Here is a 23,542-nt window from a genome sequence, read left to right on the forward strand (position 1 = left end):
AGCTGCGGTTTATCTCTCTGCTCTCATTAGCAAAGCAACTCTAGTAAAACCACCGTAACTGGTCAAACCACTAGCAAGACTGGTGCCAGGCTATTTAGCATTAAAGAACAATTGGCTATTGCAGAGCCAGATATTTTTCTCTAAATTGAGAACAACCATTCATTCAGTGACCACAACCACAACTTGGCAGCCGTGTCTCAGGAGTCACAGCAGTTTGTCCACAAACCAGAGGTTTGGTAGTTCGATCCCCTGGTTCTGTGTAGTCTGCATGCTGTAGCATATAGTAGCTACAGCATGTTACTAAAAACAACAACGACAAAATGTGTAAAGTTTTAAAGAGAATGTTAACATTGGGATTTGAAGGGTCACAGAAGTCCTGGGTTCCAAATCCTAAACTTTACTAGGGTTAGTAAGATCCTGAATTCTGATGAATGAATGAATGACCAACCGAACATGTTTGAACAAGCTGATATGATTTTAAGGATTCCCTTCCTGGACTCCGACCTTTAGGACCATAGAAGATAGAATGATATGTATCATGTCGTACATCATATCATCATATACTAAAAACTTATGTATACAAAATGTCTTTCAATGAACTTTTAAACCCATACACAACAGTTTGGTACACACACACACACACACACACACACAGGTTGCAGGTTTAAATGGCCAATAATGAAGGTGACACATCCACATAATACAGAATCTGAAACATGACACGGTGCCAAATCAAGAATATAAAGGGATTAAATGGCTGTTTATCTAGATATTTGATATAATAACTTTCAAGCTTATCTTGATGAGATTAACAGATAACTTTAAGACTTGTATGGGCTCTCAAGGAAAACGATAGACACATCTCATACACCGCTGGGTTTGTGTAGTGTGTAGTGTTTGTGTTTCCCTCTTCCAGTCTTCCCCATTTGACCAGATTGTGATTTTTTTTTGAGGCTGCAACATGGTGGGAAACAGCAAAGACAAATCCAAGCTTCAGAAGCCGAGCCGTGTCTCAGTCTCTATGTATGCACAAGTTTTCTTTGCCTAACCTTGAAGGCCACACCCATATACTCAAACTTACCTGCAATGCAACTCTGGGGTCTCCTCTGTGCCCTTGTTGTGAGTTAAACCTGAGATCCTGTGTGCGTCCACAACACAAAGAATGCAGTCTTTCAGGCTCTCTGCCAAGGTGCTACCATTAGTGATGTCCTTGGGGGACGCACACACACGCACACTGACTGAGCTGTTCTTTAGGAGTCCAGTGCTGAGTGACTCAGTCTTATGAGTTTTTGCCTCTTGGCTGATGTGATTATAGAAAGAGTGTTTTTGTTCCTGTCTCCTTCGTGCAACTCATTGACTCAACTTTTCTGTTTCAATAAACTCACCAAGGTGAAGGCAGCTGGTCATTTCAAGTACAACGGACAAGCCGTGTGCCCTGCCCAGTAACAAACTAGGACATGTGTGTCTGCGTGTGTTTCTTGTGCGTAAGTTTGTGTATTACTCATTTTGTGGGGACCTAAATCTGTTTACATACTTCATTATGGGGATATTTCTTTCTTATGAGGCCAAAAAATAGTCACTATCAAGTAAATCATTACATTTAAAGGTAATGGTTAGGTTTAGGTTAAGGTTAGGATATGGGTTAGGCAAGTGGTAACTATGGTTAAGGTTAAAGTAATTCTCCGGGAAATCAATGTAAGCTCATGCAGTGACACTACTGCGTGGGTGTGCATGTGCATGTTTGTGTATGTGTGTGTGTGTGGTTGATTGTGGTTCTTTTGTATCTGCTATTTTCCCCCATCTTATTACATGTGTTAACTCGGTCAAACAAGCAATGTAAGAGTTGCCTCTGTGTTCTGGTTGCTTGAGTGTTTTGGTCATTGTTTTTTAAAAATTAGAACTGATCTGTAAAAAGAATCACATAGGCTGTTGAGGCCATCACTAGTGGACAGCGACGTCCCGCCACACATGTCATTAAAACGCGTCTCCACATATGTCTTGATCCAACGTCCCACGTTCTATATGCACATAACTGTGTACAACATCGCGGTCTGCAAAGACTAAGTGCGTTATTGTCTTCAGCCAGACTGTCTATGACAGACGGGTCCTTTGTGCGTGTGCATGTGTGTGTGAGATAATTCATTCAATTCATTGAAAAACTGTAGGGGGCCAGATGGCGTCAGCTGAGTGGGCGGGGCTTCCTATGTGGACCAGGGCACATATGCATTCTCACCGAAAAAGAATGTAGTGTCCTCACTGTGTCTCACTTCCGTCCACTACTGAACTCAGAGCTGTCCACTTCAGACACTGATGTTTTACCAGATATGATCAGGGTCTAGGTGAGACTGAAACATTCAGTTAGCAGTGGCCTATTCTGGAGCTGCTGCCGCTGTGTGAATGTGCTGCTTTCACGGTGCAGATTATGTGTTGAGATAAGATTTTACAAGGCTTAACAACAGAAATGGACATGGCGTGGACATGGGTGTGGCACCTAATAATACCCACAGATGACAGTCAAATATTCACTCACCTTGATGTTACAACATTTGCATTGACTTTGCTCCAACTAGAGTTCTTATGTGTGAGTTACTCCAGGATACATGGGAAGTGTTGACATTTTACAACCGAATTGGAACTTTGCTTCGCTGGACTTCTTATGTACTCATATTAATGATCATAAACCACATACGTCAAGCTTGTCTAGATGCTTTTTTCCTCCCGAACTTGTCGCTGTTCTTTTATGGTCAATCTGTTAGGAGCTTCATATTCCAACCCATCAATTTAAGCTGCTTACGAGTTCTGAGGCTCTTTTGTGTATTGTCGTCACGCTCAATCAATCAAAACCAGTATCTACAGCGAGTGCTGCTGCAGCCTGTAATCTGATTAGCGTGGATTAAACCTTCTATATGGACCTCTGGGAAAAACGGCATAATCTGTAACTTTGATTGAAGGGCCAATGCAAGGGCGGTACACAGAGCATTAAACTTCCATTCACCAGGCTGGTTTTAGCTTAATTAAAATGTCATACAATATTTATCAAATACATTTTTTAGTGTAGCCATAAGTATGATAAAATTAGGACTTGAAATACACATAGAAATATATAAGACAATATATAACTGCTATGGAACAACTGTAATCATAATAATAATTTATTCAATTTAATACAAATATATTATGTAAACATGTTATATAATATCAATAATTTGTTATTATTTTATACATGTATCAACAAAGTAATTGAACTCTAATAAAAACAAAGTCTGTTTACCATGACAACCAGCAGTGCCTCCTTATTTCCCAGATTTTTTTCAAACATTATAAATCTCTCAAATTACAAATTGTATGTTTTAAAAAACTTGGCGAATGTGCTTATTGGCACGGGTTATTATCATTAATGACTTAATGTCAACACTTAAAGTAGAACTTTTTATGAGTCTCTACGATCATTGCAATCTGATCGGGGGAGAGCGGCAACGAGGAGAGAGAGCTACATCATTTATTTATAGGAGGTGGCTGATGTTCACGGGTCAATTACAGACTGAGGAGTTTGCTCTCCTTTAACGTTGTAGTGTTCTTAAATTAAACTCGCTGCTGTAAAATGGAGACTTCCACTGACCAAAATCCCCAGTGCTTGTAGTTACTGGTCAGTGAGCAGAAAGGGAAACTACTTCCACTGGAAATGTAGTGGCTGTAATCACTCGGTAAATAAACCCTTTAACTGTCAATCAGGATGTTGGGCTGGGAGATAACGCACGGGAAGGCAGTGTAATCCAATGAAATGATTGAGTGTTTGAGACATTCAATTCGTTGAGAAAGGTTTGGAGAGGGTTACTGTGTGATTTTATGTTACAACCCTATAGACAGGCCTGTAGGAAGTGACTATGTAAACATGTTGCAACAGGTGTATGGCGAGAGGTGAGATTTGCATGCCTGCAGGTGTAGCTCCCGGGGAATATTCTGAATATGGAAGTTGTTATCTGTGCAACCAATAGGGAAACTGGAAAGCTCACGCCAGAGCCATAAAAAAAAACACGAGACGTTTGAACTGACCTTGATGTGTACAATTGGTGGAATTCCCCTTTAACTTGCAAACACCGGAGTCATGTCTTGCTCAACCACACTCGCTGATCCCTGTCTAGATTTGCTGATCCGACATAATTGCACTCTTGCGTTGCTGCAGTGCAAACACAACGAAACCTGTGGATTCTCCCACGGGCCGTTTATTAATGTAAAAAACATACAGGCTGCCGTCATGTCAGTATGCATCGTGAGCTAATCATACAGCTGTAAACTGTTCCTGATTGATTCAGAGAGGCTATGCTAATGAAGTCAGACAGAGCCAAACTATAACAGCTGCCCTTTTTCAGATTACCAGCTGCAGCTAAAGTCTCAGCAGTCAATCATGGTGTTTAACCATGTTTTTATATTGGCAAAATAATTAAAAGACCTACCTAAAATGACGAACCATCTTTAAGAAAAATGTATTTAACATGTACATTGACCTTTTAGTTTTACCCATGTCCCATCTACGAACATGGAGGAGACAGGGTTTATCACCTATACTGCAGCCAGTGACCAGGGGGCGCTCAAGATGATTTGGCTTCACTTTTGTCGAGCTGTCATGACATCCATATGACGGAAGCAAAGCATCAACAGGGGAGATACCGTTTATCGTCTGATGTCAATGGATCATAGACTTCAGATGGCTAAAAAGAGTAGAACGATTTGACCAAATGTATAAGATGAATGATTATCTTAACGGATGAAATCATTTTTGGCCCAAACAAATTGTAGGACTGCTGAAACAAGGTGTGTGTGTGTGTGTGTGTGTGTGTGTGTGTGTGTGTGTGTGTGTGTGTGTGTGACTGGATTTTCAAACAACAGCCTGCTACTTGTTCCCATTATCGCCTTAGGGCTTGGGGGGGGGCTAAAGGTGAATACTGGGCAGGTCTGGTATATCTGGTAGAGTGAGTACCTGCCCCATGTATAATTACGACGCTGTGTGTGTGTGTCTGACTGAGACAGAGGGTGTGTTTGCACACGTCTCCTCCAGGATACGGACCTCTGGTATGTCCTTCTCCGTGTCACATTACCACCTGTTTCTGTTAAATGACATGTGAAGGACAAAGCTTTGACCTCCTCTGCAAACCAACTGCCGTCTGTATACTGTCAATATGAGCTGCAGCTGGTAATCTGATTTATCTCTGTATTGTAAGTAATCATCTGTGACAGTTTCCTATAAACTGCTCTTGTTAATTCATGTCTATGCTTAAAGTCCCCAGACCCTGGAGACAATGAGAAAAGGACAAAGTGAAGTCATACATTATGTATAATGCCTGGTAGGTTTTAATGTCCTCTCTGTTTTCTTGTCGTTGCAGTGAATACTCTGTGTTGAGGAGGGCCAGCGATGCCGCCCCCGAGCCCCCCTGTCGTGCCCCCACCAGACGGCGAGTGGGGATGGGTTGTGGTGGTTGCATCCTTCATCTCCATAGGCTTCTCCTACGCCTTTCCCAAGGCCATCACAGTCTTCTTCAAAGACATCCAGATCATCTTCGATGCCTCCTACAGTCAGATCGCATGGATCTCCTCCATCATGCTCGCGGTCATGTATGCTGCAGGTGAGTTGGTGGTTGGTCTGACCTTCATCTCCAAAAGGCTGCGGCTGTGGCTCAGGAGGAAGAGCGAGTCGCCCCCTGGCCAGAGGGTTAGTGGTTAGATCCCCGGCTCCTTGGGCAAGACCATCGATGTCCTGCTGGTAAATGTGCTCGACCAATTGAGAGTCAGTCCCAGCTGTCAAATTTAGAACAGGAGAATTAATTAAAACCAAACTTACTTGAAAAATTGCCTCATTGTGGTAAGAACTACCTAAAATGACAGAAATCATCCTTGAGTAAAAATGTTTTGAAAGTATTTAATGTGTACTAGGACTTTTTAGATTCATCTGTGTCCCACAAACGCATTAGGAGGCACCATGTATGAAATATACTGCAGCCAGGCACCAGGTAGCAATCAAGAAGCTTTGGCATCACTTTTTGGGATCATTTAAATTTATAAACAGTCTATTTGTGATTCCATAATTAGGTTTTCTGAGTCACTGTAATGCACAGACAGTAACATATGACGAGCTCATATCACAGATGGGGCTATAAGCAACAGCTAACAATGTATGTCCAGCTGTGGAATTTAAGTTACTAAGTCTATATATATATATATATATAGTGCAAAAAATCTGATCACATTTAGTAAGACTGGTTGGGGATGTTTGATCATCATCAAGAAATACATTTGGAATTTCCACATTTTGGTTATCTAATTTTCTTCTTGAAGCCATTCTTTAAACAGGAAGTGACTCATTAAAATAAAGTTAGCTTTGTCAAAAGTGCAAGATTTCATATATAATTTAATAGAATGTCAACTTTTTTTATGGGAAATGAAACCCAGTTCCTCTTTGACCATTCAAATCACAATGTTAATATTTCTTTAAGGGAAATCTATAATTAGTTAAACATTTTGCATGATGCATAGTTTCCTATGTGGGTTTCTTTTTCTGATGAGATGGAGAAGAAAGTAGGTTTGCGTGATGAAATCATGACCTACATTTTAAACCACAGCATCATAGACTCAGTGACATATCCTGACCACACGACCCAGAAATGCAATCCCCTAAAGACAGCAGTCCATTTGACTAACAATTGTAAGATCATAATATTGATGATTTTGGATTAATTATGTTCGAGGAACCTGTAGAATTCACAATATGTGATCCATTTTTCAAGTCATACACAGGTGGTGTGACATCTCTGTCTAAACCAGGAATTTATATTATATACAAGCTATGGAAACTAATAAAAATTGAGTATTGAAGGAGATTTCCCACACATTTAAAATTCTAATAAACTGATTTCAGATTCAGACCGAAGACAAATCTGTCATCAGATGAAATACTGTCACAATGCTCCACCTGGTCCTTATCTGTTTCTTGAGTAAGGAGCAGAAGAATGTGTGTTTACAGCAGATCTTATACTCCACTATAAAGCTCCAGGCATTCCCCTCGTTGGCTTCAACCCCACAACCTCCTGCTTGGCAGTGCCACGGCTGCCATCTGTCCATGCTGTAATCCTCCTGTCACTCTATGTACTGCCGTGGTCACCATCTGCACTGGTCATCATCAACAGGCCTGGAAAGCTCATTCAATCCCTTCTACCAAGACCAGTGAAAGAATTTGATGGAGGCTTTATTCAGCTTCAGTCTTCTAATAACTAGAAATAGTCCAAATGTTTAAAACAAGGTTTAATAAAATATGGACTGATATTTTTAAGACTTATACTTATATTTTATATAATAAGCAACATCTTTAAGAAATAAATAGGAGTACTGCACCAAGTGCTGGTAAATATATTCAATTTACAAAGTGACTTGCGATTGGTCGAGCTTGCTATGGCAGCTGGTCACTACTGCACATACTATCACTTTTTTAAATTTTTATTCTTGAAGTAATGGTGACATCCAATACACAATTAAGGGAAGCAATCTTCGTAAAGAGTCAGGAATATGCAGATATTTTCTACCCTTTATCTTGAAAAATAACAGAAAAGTTGCAGATTATTTTTTATTTGATCCACTAATCGATTTATTGACAGAAAGTTTTCATCACATTGAATCTGCGAATGCTGAATATGATTATGTTTGGTGGAGCGGCCGTAAGTTCAGTTGGAGCCTGGCTCCGTGTCTTCTCCACCCTCTCTCCCAATTTGACTCTTTGTGTCCTATCAATAAAGGCAAAATCACCACAACATATATACTTAAAAAACATCTTGTCAAACCTTAGTTTTTGACCTGAGACCTTGTAGAGATATAAACTCCTCACCATGAAGTGTGTCTGCCACATCATAGGACTTCATTGACCGGCAGCTGCTGCTCCAGCTTCTGCGTGACTGTGTCATTACCATGTGGCGAGTTTGTCAATAAGTGCAGTTACTAAGAGAACGGCTCTTGTTACTCATTCATTCGCATTGATCGCACTCATCAGCTATTCATTAAGCGCCTGCTCTCTTGTTCTGTCTCTTACGCCGATGAAGCGATCTCTATCTGAATGTTTAACATCTTCAGTGATTCTCCATCCCTGCGTGTGTGCGTGTGTGTCTGTGTTGGTGTTTACACAGCTCTGTCATTACTGTGAGGCCGCCTGATAATGAGCTACAGCTTCAGACATCCAGAAAAATAACAATCCAATCATCTCGGGCCTTGTTTATACAACCTGCCAACGTTTTTTATCGATGAATTCTGATTTCAGTGATAACATGAAATTAATCACAATTGGAAATCAACCAAATGAGCAAACTCCAGACTGAACAGTCCAAAATCATTTTATTGTTCCTAAATTACTTAAAGTACCAAACCTGGGTATATTGAAAAATTCAAATTTTATATGTGTGCTTCAAATTTGTCTGTTTCTGATCCATTTGGGTCTTGCTAGCAACACAAATCCAGGGACGGGAATGTTGGTCCATACGTTTACGACATAATGGTCCCCAGAGAAAGTAAATAATTATGCGTTCATGTGGTGTATATGGTTTCTATTGTTGAATGAATGTCATTAACACTGGAAAGGGGCTACATGAATGCAGTCCATTAACAAGCTATACGAACTGGCCAGCAGCGTGCATGTGACAAAGGACGCTTTCACATTTACCTTAATGGTCCAGGAATTCAGACTCAGACCAAGATCCTGACAAAATTGACTTCCACCTAAAGAGGTTGTCTTGGTCTGGATCAGACTGAACCATAGTTGGGTTCATTTACAGTTTTGAAACACTTTTTTGAAAAGGTCAGACTTTCGAACCAAAAGCTGGAAGTTGAGTCAGTATTAGACAATAGAAGACTAAGTGTCTCACAGGATTTGTATTATTATTATTTCAATAACACTTACTGTGTCATACACCACAAGGCAATGCTCGGCCATTAACAGCATCTTACATATTTTTATTCTCACCTTTATGACATAGATATAAAGTGAGCTGGATGGAAGCCATTTACTGCTTTTTATAAACCTCTGAGACAGACCTTAGAGCAGTGTCCTGCTCACCCAGCCACGCCTCACTCTGATTGACTTAGTTCTACATGTGGACATCTGGAAGCTGCCTTGCACAACCACCGTCTTATCAGCTGGTAGCTGAGCAGCTTCACCAGAGCCGTGGTGGTGGCTGACCCCCCCCCCCCTACACACACACACACACACACACACACTTTTATCTTTTCAGCAGAGGAGATATAACTGGAATCCTTCCTGTCACGAGCCTGCTTCCTTAATCTGGACCATGTTAACATCTTCTACTTTGTTGCTCCCTACAGCTACACAACTCTAAACTTTACCTCACAGCCTCAGGTCAACCCAGAAATATGGATAAACTTTTATTAAATAGTTGGTCTACCCTCCGTTATGTCCCTGGGAATATCTGTGTAATGGGTCCGCGACCAAACACACTGTCCCATCAGAAAACCGTGTCTGTCTCTTCTTGCACCGTAATAGTTTTCTAAAAGATGTTTGCTTCCATTTCCTCAGCCTCCTTTGAGTGTGATGGATAACCGGCACTGCGACTCCTATTAAAGCGTTGTGGAAGAAACCGTTACACACATTTCTATATGTGTCCTTCCCTTTTCCTATCTAGGTGGTTATATTTAGTTTGTGGTTTTGTCCACTGTGTAATGAAGCCGACGCTGCCACTGCCCAGCACACGATAAGCCCTTTTTTCAAGGGAGGTAATGTGCAGGCTCAGGGGCTCCCTCATCTCCTCCGATTCGGGTCCCGCCGAGCCCCCGAGAATACTGATCAGTGGCGTGGATGCAAATGAGGCGAACTTTTCCTCAAGGTCGAAAAAAAGATTCATGCAGAGCAAATTAAGTCCGATGACTCCTCGCCTGTAGTGGCTTTTTAAATTGCCCTGGGCCTGGCAGAAATATGATACATCTTCTGGCTGGTAATGAGAGCATTATTTAAAAAAAAAAAAAATACATCTTTCATTACTTTTCTGTCTCCCTATTCGATTTACACCTCCTGTACTTAAAATTCAGCAAAGGCAGAGGCGACGGTGTCAATTATACGATGCAAAGATTCCTAAAAGTTTTAACAGAGGAAGTTTTGTACTGAGATTTATTCAACTGATCAAATGTCTTTATATACGGTAAGTGGAACAATGTAAACAGTAGAATATAGCATAACAATCTAATATAAAATGCACAGTCCAGCATTTTACTTAATCATTCAGTGAATCGAGTCATAATTCAAATGGTCAGAACATATTGAGAATCCCAGCTATAAAAACAACCTTAATATAAAGGTTTTTCTTGAGTTACACCTCTGAGGAATCTCGTTAGTACAGCATTTACAGTGATAACAGAGGATACAGATTCTGAATACTAAGAGAAAACTTTCCTCAGCACTGTCACTTTGAATTAGAATGTATATATTATGGCTGATTTTTATTATGGCTGTGCCACACTCAATTTTAAATATCGCACCCACCTTGCTCATATTTTCCAGATGCACAATGTTTTATATTAAACAACAAGGCTTTAAATGCATATATGTTATGCAATTTGTTGTGGTTATAAATAAAAATGAATGCATACTATGTGTGTACAAAACACAAAGTGGCTTTGTAAGGCCTAATAATTTCAACATTAAAAACTCATTGAGTATCCCAGGTTTAGAAGGTATATACCAGCTCAGTAAAACTTTTTTATTAAGTTAGAGTTATGAGTTTTGTATATATGGAACTGAACATGCCGCAGCTGCAGAAGAACCCATGCCTCTGTATGCTCATATTTTTAAGCCGTACTAATCAATATTATTAATTAACAAACAATAAATTGAATGACTTTATGTAATATAGTGAAAGTTGTTGCTTGTTATCAGACTATACTCCACCGCTTGTCTGTATCTGCTGGATTTGTAAAAAAACAAGCCTTTTGTCCTACAAGTGTTGTGCTCTCATCTTCTGGAACAATCTGCTGTTTTCTGAACAAAATGTTTTTGTAGTTCTAGATGAAGGTCACATGTCATGGCGTACGTTTCAGCAATTGCATTTCATAGCACAGCAAAAGTATGTGTGTACACAGGGGACAGTATGTGGACAGTATTTGGCCTGATGGACGTCTACTCTGGACAGTCTGGGTGATAATATCAATATTGACATCGTTTTCACTTCTAATTAGTTCTTTAAATAATAGAAAATTATAAAATGTTCAGGATAGTTTATAACTTTTACTGCTGGCTTGCAGTGACAGATTGGCAGGGCCAGTTCTGTTACAGCTTTACAGTCTGAATAAAAAACTCCCATTCTTATATCAAGTGGCTCTGATGCATCACAGTGCATTTTTCAGAAAGTGCTTAGTTGTTTGTTTTTGGGTCTTTTTGAGTGAATTCTGTGACGCAGGTTCTACACAGACTGGAGAATGTAAAAACGGTTTGACACAACATAACCATCTGTGTTGTGTGTTAAAGCAACAGACACAAACATAAAAATAACATTTGTCTATGCAGGTCTTTTCTAATTCATGACATTGCCAGTAACTTGATGGAAGTGCAATGTTTAAATATTTAAACAGCCTGCTTGCTGATATTAATAGAAGCCAGGCTCCTGCTGGCGTGCAGCACTAACTAGATTAAATCATTGTGCGCTCAATTTCTGTGATCCTGCACTGTAAACATGCAACGTGTGGGCTGATTTGTTTTGTTTCTTCCATTTGTTCCAGGTCCCATCAGCAGCATACTGGTCAACAAGTACGGCTGCAGGCCCATCGTCATGATGGGGGGCTGCCTCTGTTCCACCGGCATGATTTTAGCGTCCTTCTGCAACAATGTGATGCAGCTTTACTTCTGCATAGGGGTTATCGGTGGTAAGTACGTCTAATTCCACTTAAGTCAATTTCGAGTTAATTTGATTAGCCCCTTCTTCTAAACAGCAGGTTGAAAGGTAAACAGCCTTGTTTACTCAGTCTATTTAGTTTTTTGCTGCAGATACAGCACATCAATATCAGTCTGTCCTTTCTAAACCTTAATGAATTTACCATCTAATAATCAATACCCACGTGTAGAGAGAGAACCCACAACTACTGTATGTCTTACTAGGCACTAAGGCTCTTTAAAAGCGATATTGTGGGTGGCTCTTTGTGGTTTTTACATTATAGGACATAATTTAATTGTGTAATATGACAAATAATATAGCTGAATTGATCTTTTTATTGCATTATATTTGAAAGAAGGAGTGTGTACAAAAGGTATTTTGATAGCACTTAATACATAACTGGGAAATCACATAAATGGAAACAAAACTCTGTCACTACTTACCAAATCGTGAAATCTAAACTTGCTGCTTTCTTCTTCATATTTTCTTTACACTGTACATTTAGAAAGTAAAAGTATTTACAAGTTGTTGCTCAAAGACAAAAATACCTACAGTATGTCATATGTGAGAATATTTTACTGTTTTAAGTGCTACATTTAGTTTTGTTACAGATATGCGGACAATCCGTATCGCTAATTATGAGAGGTACAGTTTTTTTATGTAGGAAATTTGAAAGTGAAATAGTGTTGTTTTGTACAGGTGATTACATTAGAAACTGTATCATGACGGTCACCAATCTTTCCTCGTAGGTCTTGGACTAGCATTCAACCTGCAGCCAGCGCTGACTATGATTGGCAAATACTTTTCGAAGAAGCGGCCCATTGCTAACGGGCTGGCAATGGCCGGCAGTCCGGTGTTCCTCTGCACCTTGGCTCCTCTCAACCAGTACCTCTTCAACCGGTTCGGCTGGAGAGGCAGCTTTCTCATCCTGGGCGGCCTGCTGTTAAACTGCTGTGTGGCTGGTGCCCTCATGAGGCCTCTGGGGCGGCCACCCAGCATGGTCAAGAAGGAAGAAGAGTTGGCAGCCATCACCACTACGACAAAGCAGAAGTGCAGCGTTTGGGAAACAATCAACAAGTACCTAGACTTGACGCTCTTCAAACATCGTGGCTTCCTCATCTACCTGGTGGGCAATGTAATCATGTTCCTGGGCTTCTTCGCACCTATTGTCTTCCTTGCAGCCTACGCCAAGGACATGGGTGTGGATGAGTACTCTGCTGCCTTCCTGCTTTCGATCCTGGCTTTTGTCGACATGTTTGCCAGGCCATCAATGGGGCTACTGGCCAATTCGCGTTGGGTTCGACCAAGGATCCAGTACTTCTTCAGCTTTGCTGTGCTGTACAATGGGGTGTGCCACATCCTCTGCCCTTTTGTTGAAAGCTACAACGGCCTGGTAGTGTACGCAGTGTTCTTCGGCTTTGCCTTTGGCATGGTCAGCTCAGTGCTGTTTGAAACACTGATGGACCTTGTCGGGGCTCCGAGGTTCTCCAGTGCTGTGGGACTCACCACCATCGTGGAGTGCTGCCCGGTCCTTCTTGGTCCACCTCTAGCAGGTATGATCTATATGTCTAAGAGCATATTTCATTCACTCACATGCAAGATTACAATTTTCTTAATTGGTTCTTATCTCTTCTGTCTATCACATTTGATCAGTTATGTCCTACATATAATGTCCTGTTTTTTCTGTAGTGTTTCATGTGATTGTTGATCATTAATGACAAATCTTATGTTGCCATTTTGGCTCCATTTTATTGTGAAAGAGATCATGTATATCAAGAGAAATCCTTTTTAAATATAGGTTAAATAAAAATCATTCCACAGCATTGTTATGGCCCATTCACCAAAGTTGAACTGTTGAAATAGTTGAAACAATATAGTGCATATGGCTTTATCCCATGAGCAATATGGACTGATGTAGCAATTCCTCAGAAATTAATAGATCTCAACACAAACTTTTTGCCATTTTTAAATGTGGATATAACCAGACCATCACTCAGTTAATAATAATTGGCAATTGTTGTCGTGCAGACACATTTTCTGCAAAATATAATACAACTTTGCGATGATACTTTAACATTTTAAAACTTTGTGTTGTTTTACAGGGAAGCTGGTAGACATCACAAAAAGCTACAAGTACATGTATTTTTGCTGTGGAGCTGTGGTGATTTTGGCTAGTATTTGGCTCTTCATTGGAAACTTCATTAACTACAGGCTCTTGGACCGTGAGCGCAAACATGCAGAGATGTACAAGCGGACTGAAACGGAAGATCCAGACAAAGATCAGGATCTTAAGGAGGCTGGTGGAGGAGCCCAGGCCTCTGATGAGCTAGTCAAAAAAGATGAGAAAGATGAGGAAGCTATGCAGCGGGAAACCAACATCTAGATCCGTCTGCTCTCCCAACCACTCCCCTCCAGCTCCAGCGCAACCTTGCAACACTTTCAACTACGATCAAACTGAGCTCCATGTCAAGAGGCGCCTCTTGGGGTCCTCAGCATTTCTCTAAAACTAACTTCCAAAGCAACAACTGTGTTTTAGGAAGCTGAGGCGAGCAGCTGTTTGTCGAAGAGCTTCAGCTGTGACTTTAACAGAAATATTAACCAGGGAAAAAAAACGTGTAGGATACTGTACGCCTGTGAAGAGGCTAAAAGTCAGAAGATGATTGTGAAAAACAGTATAGAAATCACTGTATTTTCTTTTTTTCCTCTTCCACTTGATTTTGGATTGTCTGTAAATACAAGACTGCAACTGAGGAACCAATATCTCCACCACAGATTACCTGGTTGCAGTTATAGACAGAATATGAGATTATCGTTTCTGGTGAACTGTGTCAGCTGAGAACAAACAGCAAATTTGTGTTGATATTGGCAGATAATAAGAAAAACAGTCAGTCAATCAACTCTGCTGTCAAGTGTTATCTGCTGCAATGTGGTCATACAGGATTTTAGGTCAGTTGCAACAAGTGAAAATATCCCAAGCTGTAGCAACAAGCGTCATTCCGTTTTTCCTTCTTTGTCTTCCGATATGTGAATGCAGTATCAACGTGTTGCCAATGTTCCAACATCACCAGCAAACTGAATGCACATGTTGAGTAAAGATCTCTGCACAACCCTCTGAAGTCCTGCTAAATGAAATAGGTTGAATTAAAAAGAGAATAGAAGATTTGGTGTTTAACAAGACCTTTCTTTTGAATGAAAGGTCACAGGGTCAAACTAAGTAGGAAGTGTTGGACAACACTGATCCCTAACTGTACGTTAACACAACAACCCAACTTGGTTTATCGGTTGCATTTCATTGTGGGGAACTTCCAGGCTCTGATTGTCCCAACTTCACAGTCAGATCAGAGGTGCTGATTCGTCATCGGAAAATGACAAGATGTAATAATTTCAGACAGTAAGCCAGCAATAATAATGAATGCAATCTTTTTCCAACATGCAACCTTTAAAATACCTTTTCGATAGTCTTTCCCATAGACTATTCAAAGGACACTGACACTTTAGGCTATTCTTCCTGAAATCGAATCAATATGGAACAAAAGAGGAGCCATGAGTTTCTTGGTTGCTCAGCTTTGTAGGAAGCAAAAACTCACTTTCTGATTATTTCGGTGCGCTTGATCCGTGATACGTGTCAGCAAGAACCAGAATGTAACAACCCTAATTGCATTCTTTCATATGGCAGTTGGGCGTCCTAAAACCCTCACTTCCATAAATAAAGAGCAGATGTGTTCACAGCTGGTGACGCTGGTGCACGCACATTATACTGCCCACCTGAGCACTGTTCTGTCGTGTTGTAAAACCTGCACCAATGCCGACTTTAATACGTTCGATCAAGTCATAAAAGGCTCCTTGTAAGTTGTCTAATGCTCAATATTGCACTCATTTGCCGTATGCTGCACTGAAAGAAAAAAAATGGCCATACGACTCCCCAACCTTCTTCGTAAAACTGATGCAACTCAATACATTTCATCATGGTTGAATGTAATTTCCTCTGTGGGCCTTAATAAGGTATTAATGACCAAAATCTCTCAACACCCTCATATTGAAATGCAGACATACAGAAAACGTGCAGTTTATCTCGTGGTCAGTTTAACAGTCCAATCTATGATGCATTGCCTTAAATGTGATGTAGTGTAATTCCAGTTGTACAGTGCATACATGATAGTATTATACAAAGCTGATACACTTTAACGCGAACGCTTATTTAGCTGTTAGGAACTCGATGTTATTCGCTCCATTCGTCTGCATTGAAATGTTAAAATGAGCATTAAAACATCTGAAGGAATACCGCTGATGATACAAATGAACAGATGCTAAACAAGTCTACCTGTATTTGCAATCTCACTGTGTGCTCTCGACGTGTTCTGGGTCAACATATCACGTAACAATGTAACTGTCTGTTGTCGTAAGTGTCAATGTTGTTCAATATTCCATCCATTCCATGTTTTATTTTTAATTTTATTTTGTAAATGTCACCCTACACTGTGCTGTTGGTCGTTTTTTGTCTCCACACCTGAAGCCCGGAGCTGACCACATGGCGTCTTGTCTAGGCCAAACACATTTTCATAACAAATGTAGTTGGTCAAAGCAATCATGAACAAAAAACCCTGTCATTATCTTCAGATTCATGAAAATGAATGTCCAGCTGCGCAGCAGAGGCTCTAACAATGTACCACCTTTACCCAGGGATAATGACCGCCGAGTCACATCCTCTACGGTTTAATGTGGATGAAGTCTGAGCGTATTGGTGGGAAAGTGTTGAAAAAAAACTACTTCTTCTAAATTTTTTCTCAGCCAAGGACCTCTACAAGTGAGAACATATTCCAGGGACCCCCCTCATGCATGTATGACCCTCGGAATGGTTTGACACATGCCTATTTTTTTTTACAGCTCTACTTATGTGAGAGAATACACAAGAAAACATGTCATACAATGATATTGGACGTGTTTTAAAAAGATTTCTACCATTTCAACACGGGATACTCGTGATTATTTAAATGGGTGAATCTGTAAACTTCTCACGGACCCTGCCCCCCATTTGAGAACTACTGCCGTATGGAAATGAGCCAGTCTGCCCCAGCAACACACAGACAACCCCAGCTTGTCATTTGTTAGGTCCCTACATGTTGAGATTACCTCTTCGTCACTGACTCAAGTGACTGTAACTCCAACTCCCAAAATGCACTTTGTTCACCTGCATTTCATGCCGATTGTAGTATTTTCATATATTACAATGTCTGTACCTTCCTCGTAGTTTTGTCTAATGAATATGATCTATACCTAATGAATGTTGACTGTTCCTGCTTGCACTTAGTAAGTGGAAAGAGGAACTGCTTTTATTCACTGTGCTCACCGTGCATGATGAGGGAGACACACTGCTGTACAATCACTCTCTACTAAATAACACTGCCCCCTGCTGGTTCCAAAACCACCCAGACCAAAAGGTAAAAGCCAAGTTTCAACAGGAACAAACCAATTTTCATATTTTACCTTTTTTGTCAAACCTCTTCGATTTCATTCTCATGCATAATGTAAATGCATCTTTAATTTGATTTCTTTTGGTGTTGGGAATATTTTTTCTATGTATTTATATTTGAAAAATATAAAGGTTTAGGACACAACACAACCCATGCAATGGTTTGATGAAACAAAACTATATTTTTTTAATTTCATCCGAGCAATGTACAATTTATGATATCTAATCCAGGTTGTTCCCTAAAATTTTTAATAATAAGTAAGAAGCTTTTATTGCTTTTGTAGATGGAGCAGAATGAGCAGCAGTGTACCAGGAGGCGCAGAAAACCCCCAGAGTTTCCCGACCTAGTGTTGTCGATTTTGAATTTCAGTATCTGAACCAAATTAAATCTGTGTAAGGGAAATAGTTTCATTTTAAAGGGAAATCAATCTGAATGTGGAGGAACTGCTGCGTTAGGGCCCCCCCGCTTCTTCCAATAGGGAAGCGAGTCCGGGGCAACTCAGAACATAACCACAAATAACCCATGGTTAGAATATTGTGGTGTGTATGGTTCTGCAAAACCATGAAGCTATTTGTTGAAATTAAAGCAATGCATTTTTTTTTTTTTTTTACTTCTTTTGGTTCAAAATGTTTATTTGAAGAACAAAAGGAAACGTGTGTTCTAATGATGGAATTTGAATAGAGGTGATGAAGAGTGGATGTGACCTGCACCGATAGCCTTATCAATTATATACTGCTTAGCATCACATATATTTTCTTCTTATGTATAATACCTGTATTTAGAAAGAGGTATATTTTAAGGTTTGCTTAAGACCACATTTATCAGAGGATAAAATTGATGAATTTATTTATTTATTATTATTATTCCTGTAAACACACAACTTATTAAAAAGTAAATGTTCACTGGCTGAAAGTAGTTTTGCTGTATAGCTTGATTGGGTTTTGTCGTTTATTTTTCTTCGGATGGATGAAACCAACACACAAAGTGAGTGTTTAAAGTTTGTAATGGTATAAAAGAGAGGAAGAGGTGTTTGATACATAAATGCAGAGGTCAGGTGAAAATGCGGAAACTTTCCCTTTTCAGATTTTTAGGGTCGTCTGCATTTATGTATCCAACACCTCTTCCTCTCTTTTATACAATTTTTCTACTTGTTCTGATTCTGAATTATGTTTCTGAATGTGCTTTGATCAAAGTGACCAAAGGCTTCTATCAGAATCTTTCACAAGTTTAGTGTCAATTCAGGATTTCCACATTCAAAACTCCCTTTTGAAAACCATTGTTTTAAATAACCTCTTCCCTATAAGCCAATGGGATAAATTCTGCCGCTATAACAGAAGCTCAGTTGAACAAACCTCTGGTCTGCAGAATGAAATCTTGAATCCATGTGTGTGTGTCAGTGTGTGTTGGTGTTGACTGTAAACAAGGTGGTTTGCTACTGGGAGGCTGTAGGACTGCCAATAACATCTCTGGTTGTTAAGCTAACTGTGCCTTATTGTGCCACAATGTTCTGAAAAGATTTTTGTGAACACGCTAAACGTGATATTGTGTTGCTCAAATATTTCCTTTTTTTATTTTTTTGTCCTCCTTCTGTCTGCATGTTTCTTTGATTTTATATAGACTATCAACTTAGCTATAGCTGCCAATACAAAATCAACTCCTGTCTGTCTGTTCACCTCATTAAAACATAGGTACAAACTAGGTGCAAGGCTGCATAACTAGAAATATCTAGTCTGAATATTGTAAAATTGACAGGATTTTCTTATGATGTGTTAATAGGACTTTGACAAGGATGCAGATATATGTCCTATTGGACACAGTTAGTTGTGTTGACATGTTTGGACCTCTGTACTGTAGCCTGTCTCTGAACTGAACTCAGTCCATTATGTCCTTCCAGTAGCAGACACACTGTGTGATTCCTCATCAGGGCATCAAACCATTTTAGTTCAGATTGTGTCTCCACTACCTCTGCAGCCGTCATGTCGGAGTGAGGACCACACGGGTTTCCAAAACTGATACATGTTTTTTTGTAACTGTAATATGAAGAAATCATCTATCACAGTAGGCTAAATAAATAAAATATATGTCCAAATAAGCTGTCGTCGTATGACTGTTTATAATTTCATGATTTTACTGTTTATTTTTGGTCCTAGATTTGGACTGAGCTGCTGGTCACTTTATGAAACACGACTTTACCTCATGTTTCATCTGTCACTTTTCAGAGGCAGCCTCATATTAGTGTGATGCCAGTCAGAGGGAGATTAATCAAGTAAAATGCCCAGATAAACAAATCTTATCTTTACTGTTGTCAAAGATAAAAAACTGAACATGCAATCAATAAATATTGTGTATCATACATTAAATCCTCGACAAAATATGGAAAAGTGCCCAAGGATACAGTTCATGTCACTTGAAGGCAGTATTACTGTATTTTTTGGTCAAGAGGTACATCAATAAAGCTTATATAGCTAATATGTTAGCAAACAGTTGCTTCACCTCGAAACAGGTATTGTGGGACGTGAAACCAAAACAATTAGCCTAAAGACATGCGCGGACATTTTTGAATTCTACTGTACTGGCTTTAATTAAGATGAAGGTTGGAGTTATGATTTTAAAATCACAGAGATGGAAGAGCTTTCATCTGCCAGTTGCTACTTCTGTGAGTTCATCAGTTACTGTATAGTGGGTGAAAACAATGAGCTCACAAGGCAAAAATACTGTAGTGCTCAGGGCGGATTCAATCTCTGTGGGTTGACTAAGAGTGACCTTATGTCAAATATAGTCATTTGATCAATTGCTAATCTATGAATATTGATCAGTGCGAGACAGAAAACAGATAATATTACGCTGCTCAGAGATGAACAATGTGACACGTGGATCCATCTCAAGCGAGGAACGCTAACAATCAAGCACCTCTGTTATTCTGCTACTTAGCTTTATTGTATATTTCCTAACCACAAGATATTTATGCTACTTTTCTACATTGTTATGACGGGACTTCTACTTTTTACTAGGCGACTGTTCATTAGGCTGAGAAAAGGCAGTGGGACCCTTTTAATTAACAATTTTTAAAACATCCTCACAACCTCTATTCACACTGGCCCTCCAAACATTTTAACAAGACGATTCCTGCTATAAAAACATTTGGTCTTCGCAATTTCCTTCGGTGTGTTTTTTAACGACAGTATTCATTTCTCTCTTGTACAAATGTACCAAAAAACCACATGTATTGTGCTAAAATCCCAGAGAGGCCACATGGAAAAGCAAATCTCTATTCAAGCAAATGAGGAACAGCGGGAAATTCACTGTTTAATCACCACTGAATAAATCAGATGTGCTGCTGATAGATAGGAAAACAGAAGATGTAGTAAAAGCAGAATTTTCCACGGCGGAGATAATAATCCTGTGTGTGTGTGTGTGTGTGTGTGTGTGTGTGTGTGTGTGTGTGTGTGTGTGTGTGTGTGTGTGTGTGTGTGTGTGTGTGTGTGTTTCCATTAACAGTCAGCACACGAGATCACCTGCATGGAACCAGCAGCTCTCATTACACTCAACTCCTCCCGCTCTCTTCCGGCATCAAACCCACTGATAATCAGGCAAGAGTCTTCCATTTAAATCTGCCTGGTGACCAATCCCAACCCACATTTTGAATAAGCAAACCAGACCGCCAGCGCACCCCCCCTCTGTCTCATTGGTATGCAAGGCTCTGGCGAGGCTGCGCGTGCCGATGATGGCTGGAGACCCTCAGGCAGAGTTTGAGGCTAGATTTTAATGGGGCGGTAAGGGTCAACAGGAGAGGAGAGAACAATAAGCCTCTCCGGTTCCCTGTGATAGGCGTTTCAGCAGGACCAGGCCCCCCACGGGGGGGAACCTGTTGGGGTTTGAATGCAGAATAGGTTGACCTTCAAAACAGTGTCAAACTCTATTCCCCCGTAAAGCTGCAGAGTTTCAGGTTGGCTGCCTTTGAGTCCTGGGGCTCGGCAGTTATCTGTCGCATTGGCATACAAGCCAGCCACATAACAATGTTGTGATAATGGGTTAAACACTGAAGGGACGCGGGCGGCTCGGTGGAGATGTGACAATTCTTTTCATCTGGATATTTAGCTGGTAATTGCATCTCTGCTCTTAATACCTTTTAGTCCTCAGATATCCTTTCCTCTCTGTGTCTCTCATGTGGACAGAACTTTCTCACTCTTTTATATTGCAGATGTTTCACTCGTGATCTGTCTGTACAAGTATTTATGGTTGGGATTCGGGGCCAGATGTTTATGTAAAAATCGGGGAAAAGCAGAACCACTCACAATGTTTATTGTCGATTTTTTTAAATTTTATTTCATGCTTTCTGCATTGACGAGCATGAATGCACAATGGACACATTTTCCAGATACTGCACAGGAAAATAATTATTTCTTGGAACCACGGACAGATATTATGCCTGATAGATCAAATAAATGGAGCCCGATGTCAGTTCTGATAGGAGGTAGACAGGGAAGTTGCTCTTCGTGCCTATCACCTGACTAGTAATGTCCAATCATATTAATAGAGGTGTGCAGCATTAATCAGTTGACATAACACAGCTTGTACTACCCCGGCCTTCTCCTTTTTTTCATGTAATTCATTATGTGTATCATGACACGGCTCTAAAGACAAAACATGAGGAAGATGCACGATGGTAAGTTGTTTAATTTAGAATTTGATAAAATAATCAACTGACCAAACCAGGTCACCAGCTTGACTCCGCCCTCTGGATATACCTGCCACACAGGTGGAAGAAAACAATAGAATGTGTTGCTTACAAACAGATCAACATTAAGATGAACCAGGCGACCATCACTAGGTCTACCAGCAAAATCCTCTCTGCTATTCCGAAACCAACAATCTGACAATCATGTCTTCTTCACCAGCACCTGGACACGTGTGTGAAGGTAAAGAAGCAGATCAGGATGTGAACTGAATGTCTCACTTCTCTTCCAAGTCGCACCCCTTTAATGTCTTTAAGAAAAGAGTTTCCAAAAGTATGTGCAGTCGCCCAATTTGTATGATTGATTGTCAGTACCTGGAAGCTTTTCACGATTCAATAGATGTGGTCGTCCAGTGAATTAGTTAATTTCGAGGCATTCCCTGTCATTTTGAAGTGTTGCAAACTAAAGGTCTATCTTAGTTGTCTATCAGATCTGATCATTCTGTCAATTCAGTTCCATTGGGTTTTTCTGACCTGCTGTACTCAATCAAATACTATTCACAAATTGAGCGTTTGGACCTAAACGTCCCAACTCTCCGTTCTGAGAGCAGAGTGATTGAGTTGGTGCTGCTCTCACGTGCCTCTGTTGAATTTGCAGCTTAACTCTGCATTAGAACTGGACAAAGGGAAACTACTTCTTCTCACGGTGCAATGACTTTTGTCAAGATACCTGGGAGGCTGGAAGTCGACCAGAGTTGGGGATGCTAACGAGATGGTTGTATAATGACATCATATTGGATGCTGTGTAAGAGGCATCGTTGTTGTCATCATTTAAATGGCCACATTATGTATATATTTATTGCTTTTAGAGCATTTTACAATACAGCAGACATCAAACTTGACCAGCAACATCCTGCATGTCAAAGCAGGATGAAACCATATTCAGCTATGGACAGTTTAATTGACGACTTTGTCACTGTCACGCTATGGTTCAGCAACAATTTAATAAACAACCATTATAAATTGACTGTACTGTCAAAAAATAGTCGTTCGTTAATTTGTTGATTAAACTTTTGTCTTGCAGCTACAGCCCATCGCCAGTAGGGAGTGCTGAAACACCCTCGGCACCCCTACTTCCAGCGTCCCTGCAAGAAAGCGAAAAAAATTAATTTCCAAAGCTACCTCATTCATTCATGCGAATTACCAAAACAATTTCTTCTGTGAGACACAAAATATGGAACTAAAACTTGAGCCAATGAAAAATCTAAAAAGTTCCTGCATGTTTGTTTGTATCAGCTCCCCTCATATCAGAGGTGAATGTACAAAGCCAAAATACTCTCCCTCCGGTATTATAGAATATGCACTGATGCTATAACACAGGAAAATCTGCCCTGGATGAAAGCTGCTCTCCAAGCATCGTTTTGAAACCCTGTAATCGCACTGCACACAGCGGCCGAACCGAACCAATACACGGCGGCCCCGAGGCG

General features: G+C 40.2%; 1 protein-coding gene across 1 annotated transcript; it reads left to right on the forward strand.

Annotated features, from left to right (window-relative positions):
• The first annotated feature begins 5,410 nt into the window (after positions 1-5,410).
• On the forward strand, positions 5,411-15,905 carry zgc:165507 (uncharacterized protein LOC561188 homolog). The gene is made up of 4 exons (XM_061075658.1): positions 5,411-5,621; positions 11,758-11,901; positions 12,659-13,462; positions 14,012-15,905. The coding sequence occupies exons 1-4, from the start codon at positions 5,411-5,413 to the stop codon at positions 14,290-14,292; spliced, it is 1,440 nt and encodes a 479-aa protein (XP_060931641.1). The 3' UTR covers positions 14,293-15,905.
• Positions 15,906-23,542: the final 7,637 nt, after the last annotated feature.

Source organism: Limanda limanda, chromosome 1, assembly GCF_963576545.1.
Source record: "Limanda limanda chromosome 1, fLimLim1.1, whole genome shotgun sequence".
Classification (NCBI taxonomy): Eukaryota; Metazoa; Chordata; class Actinopteri; order Pleuronectiformes; family Pleuronectidae; genus Limanda; species Limanda limanda.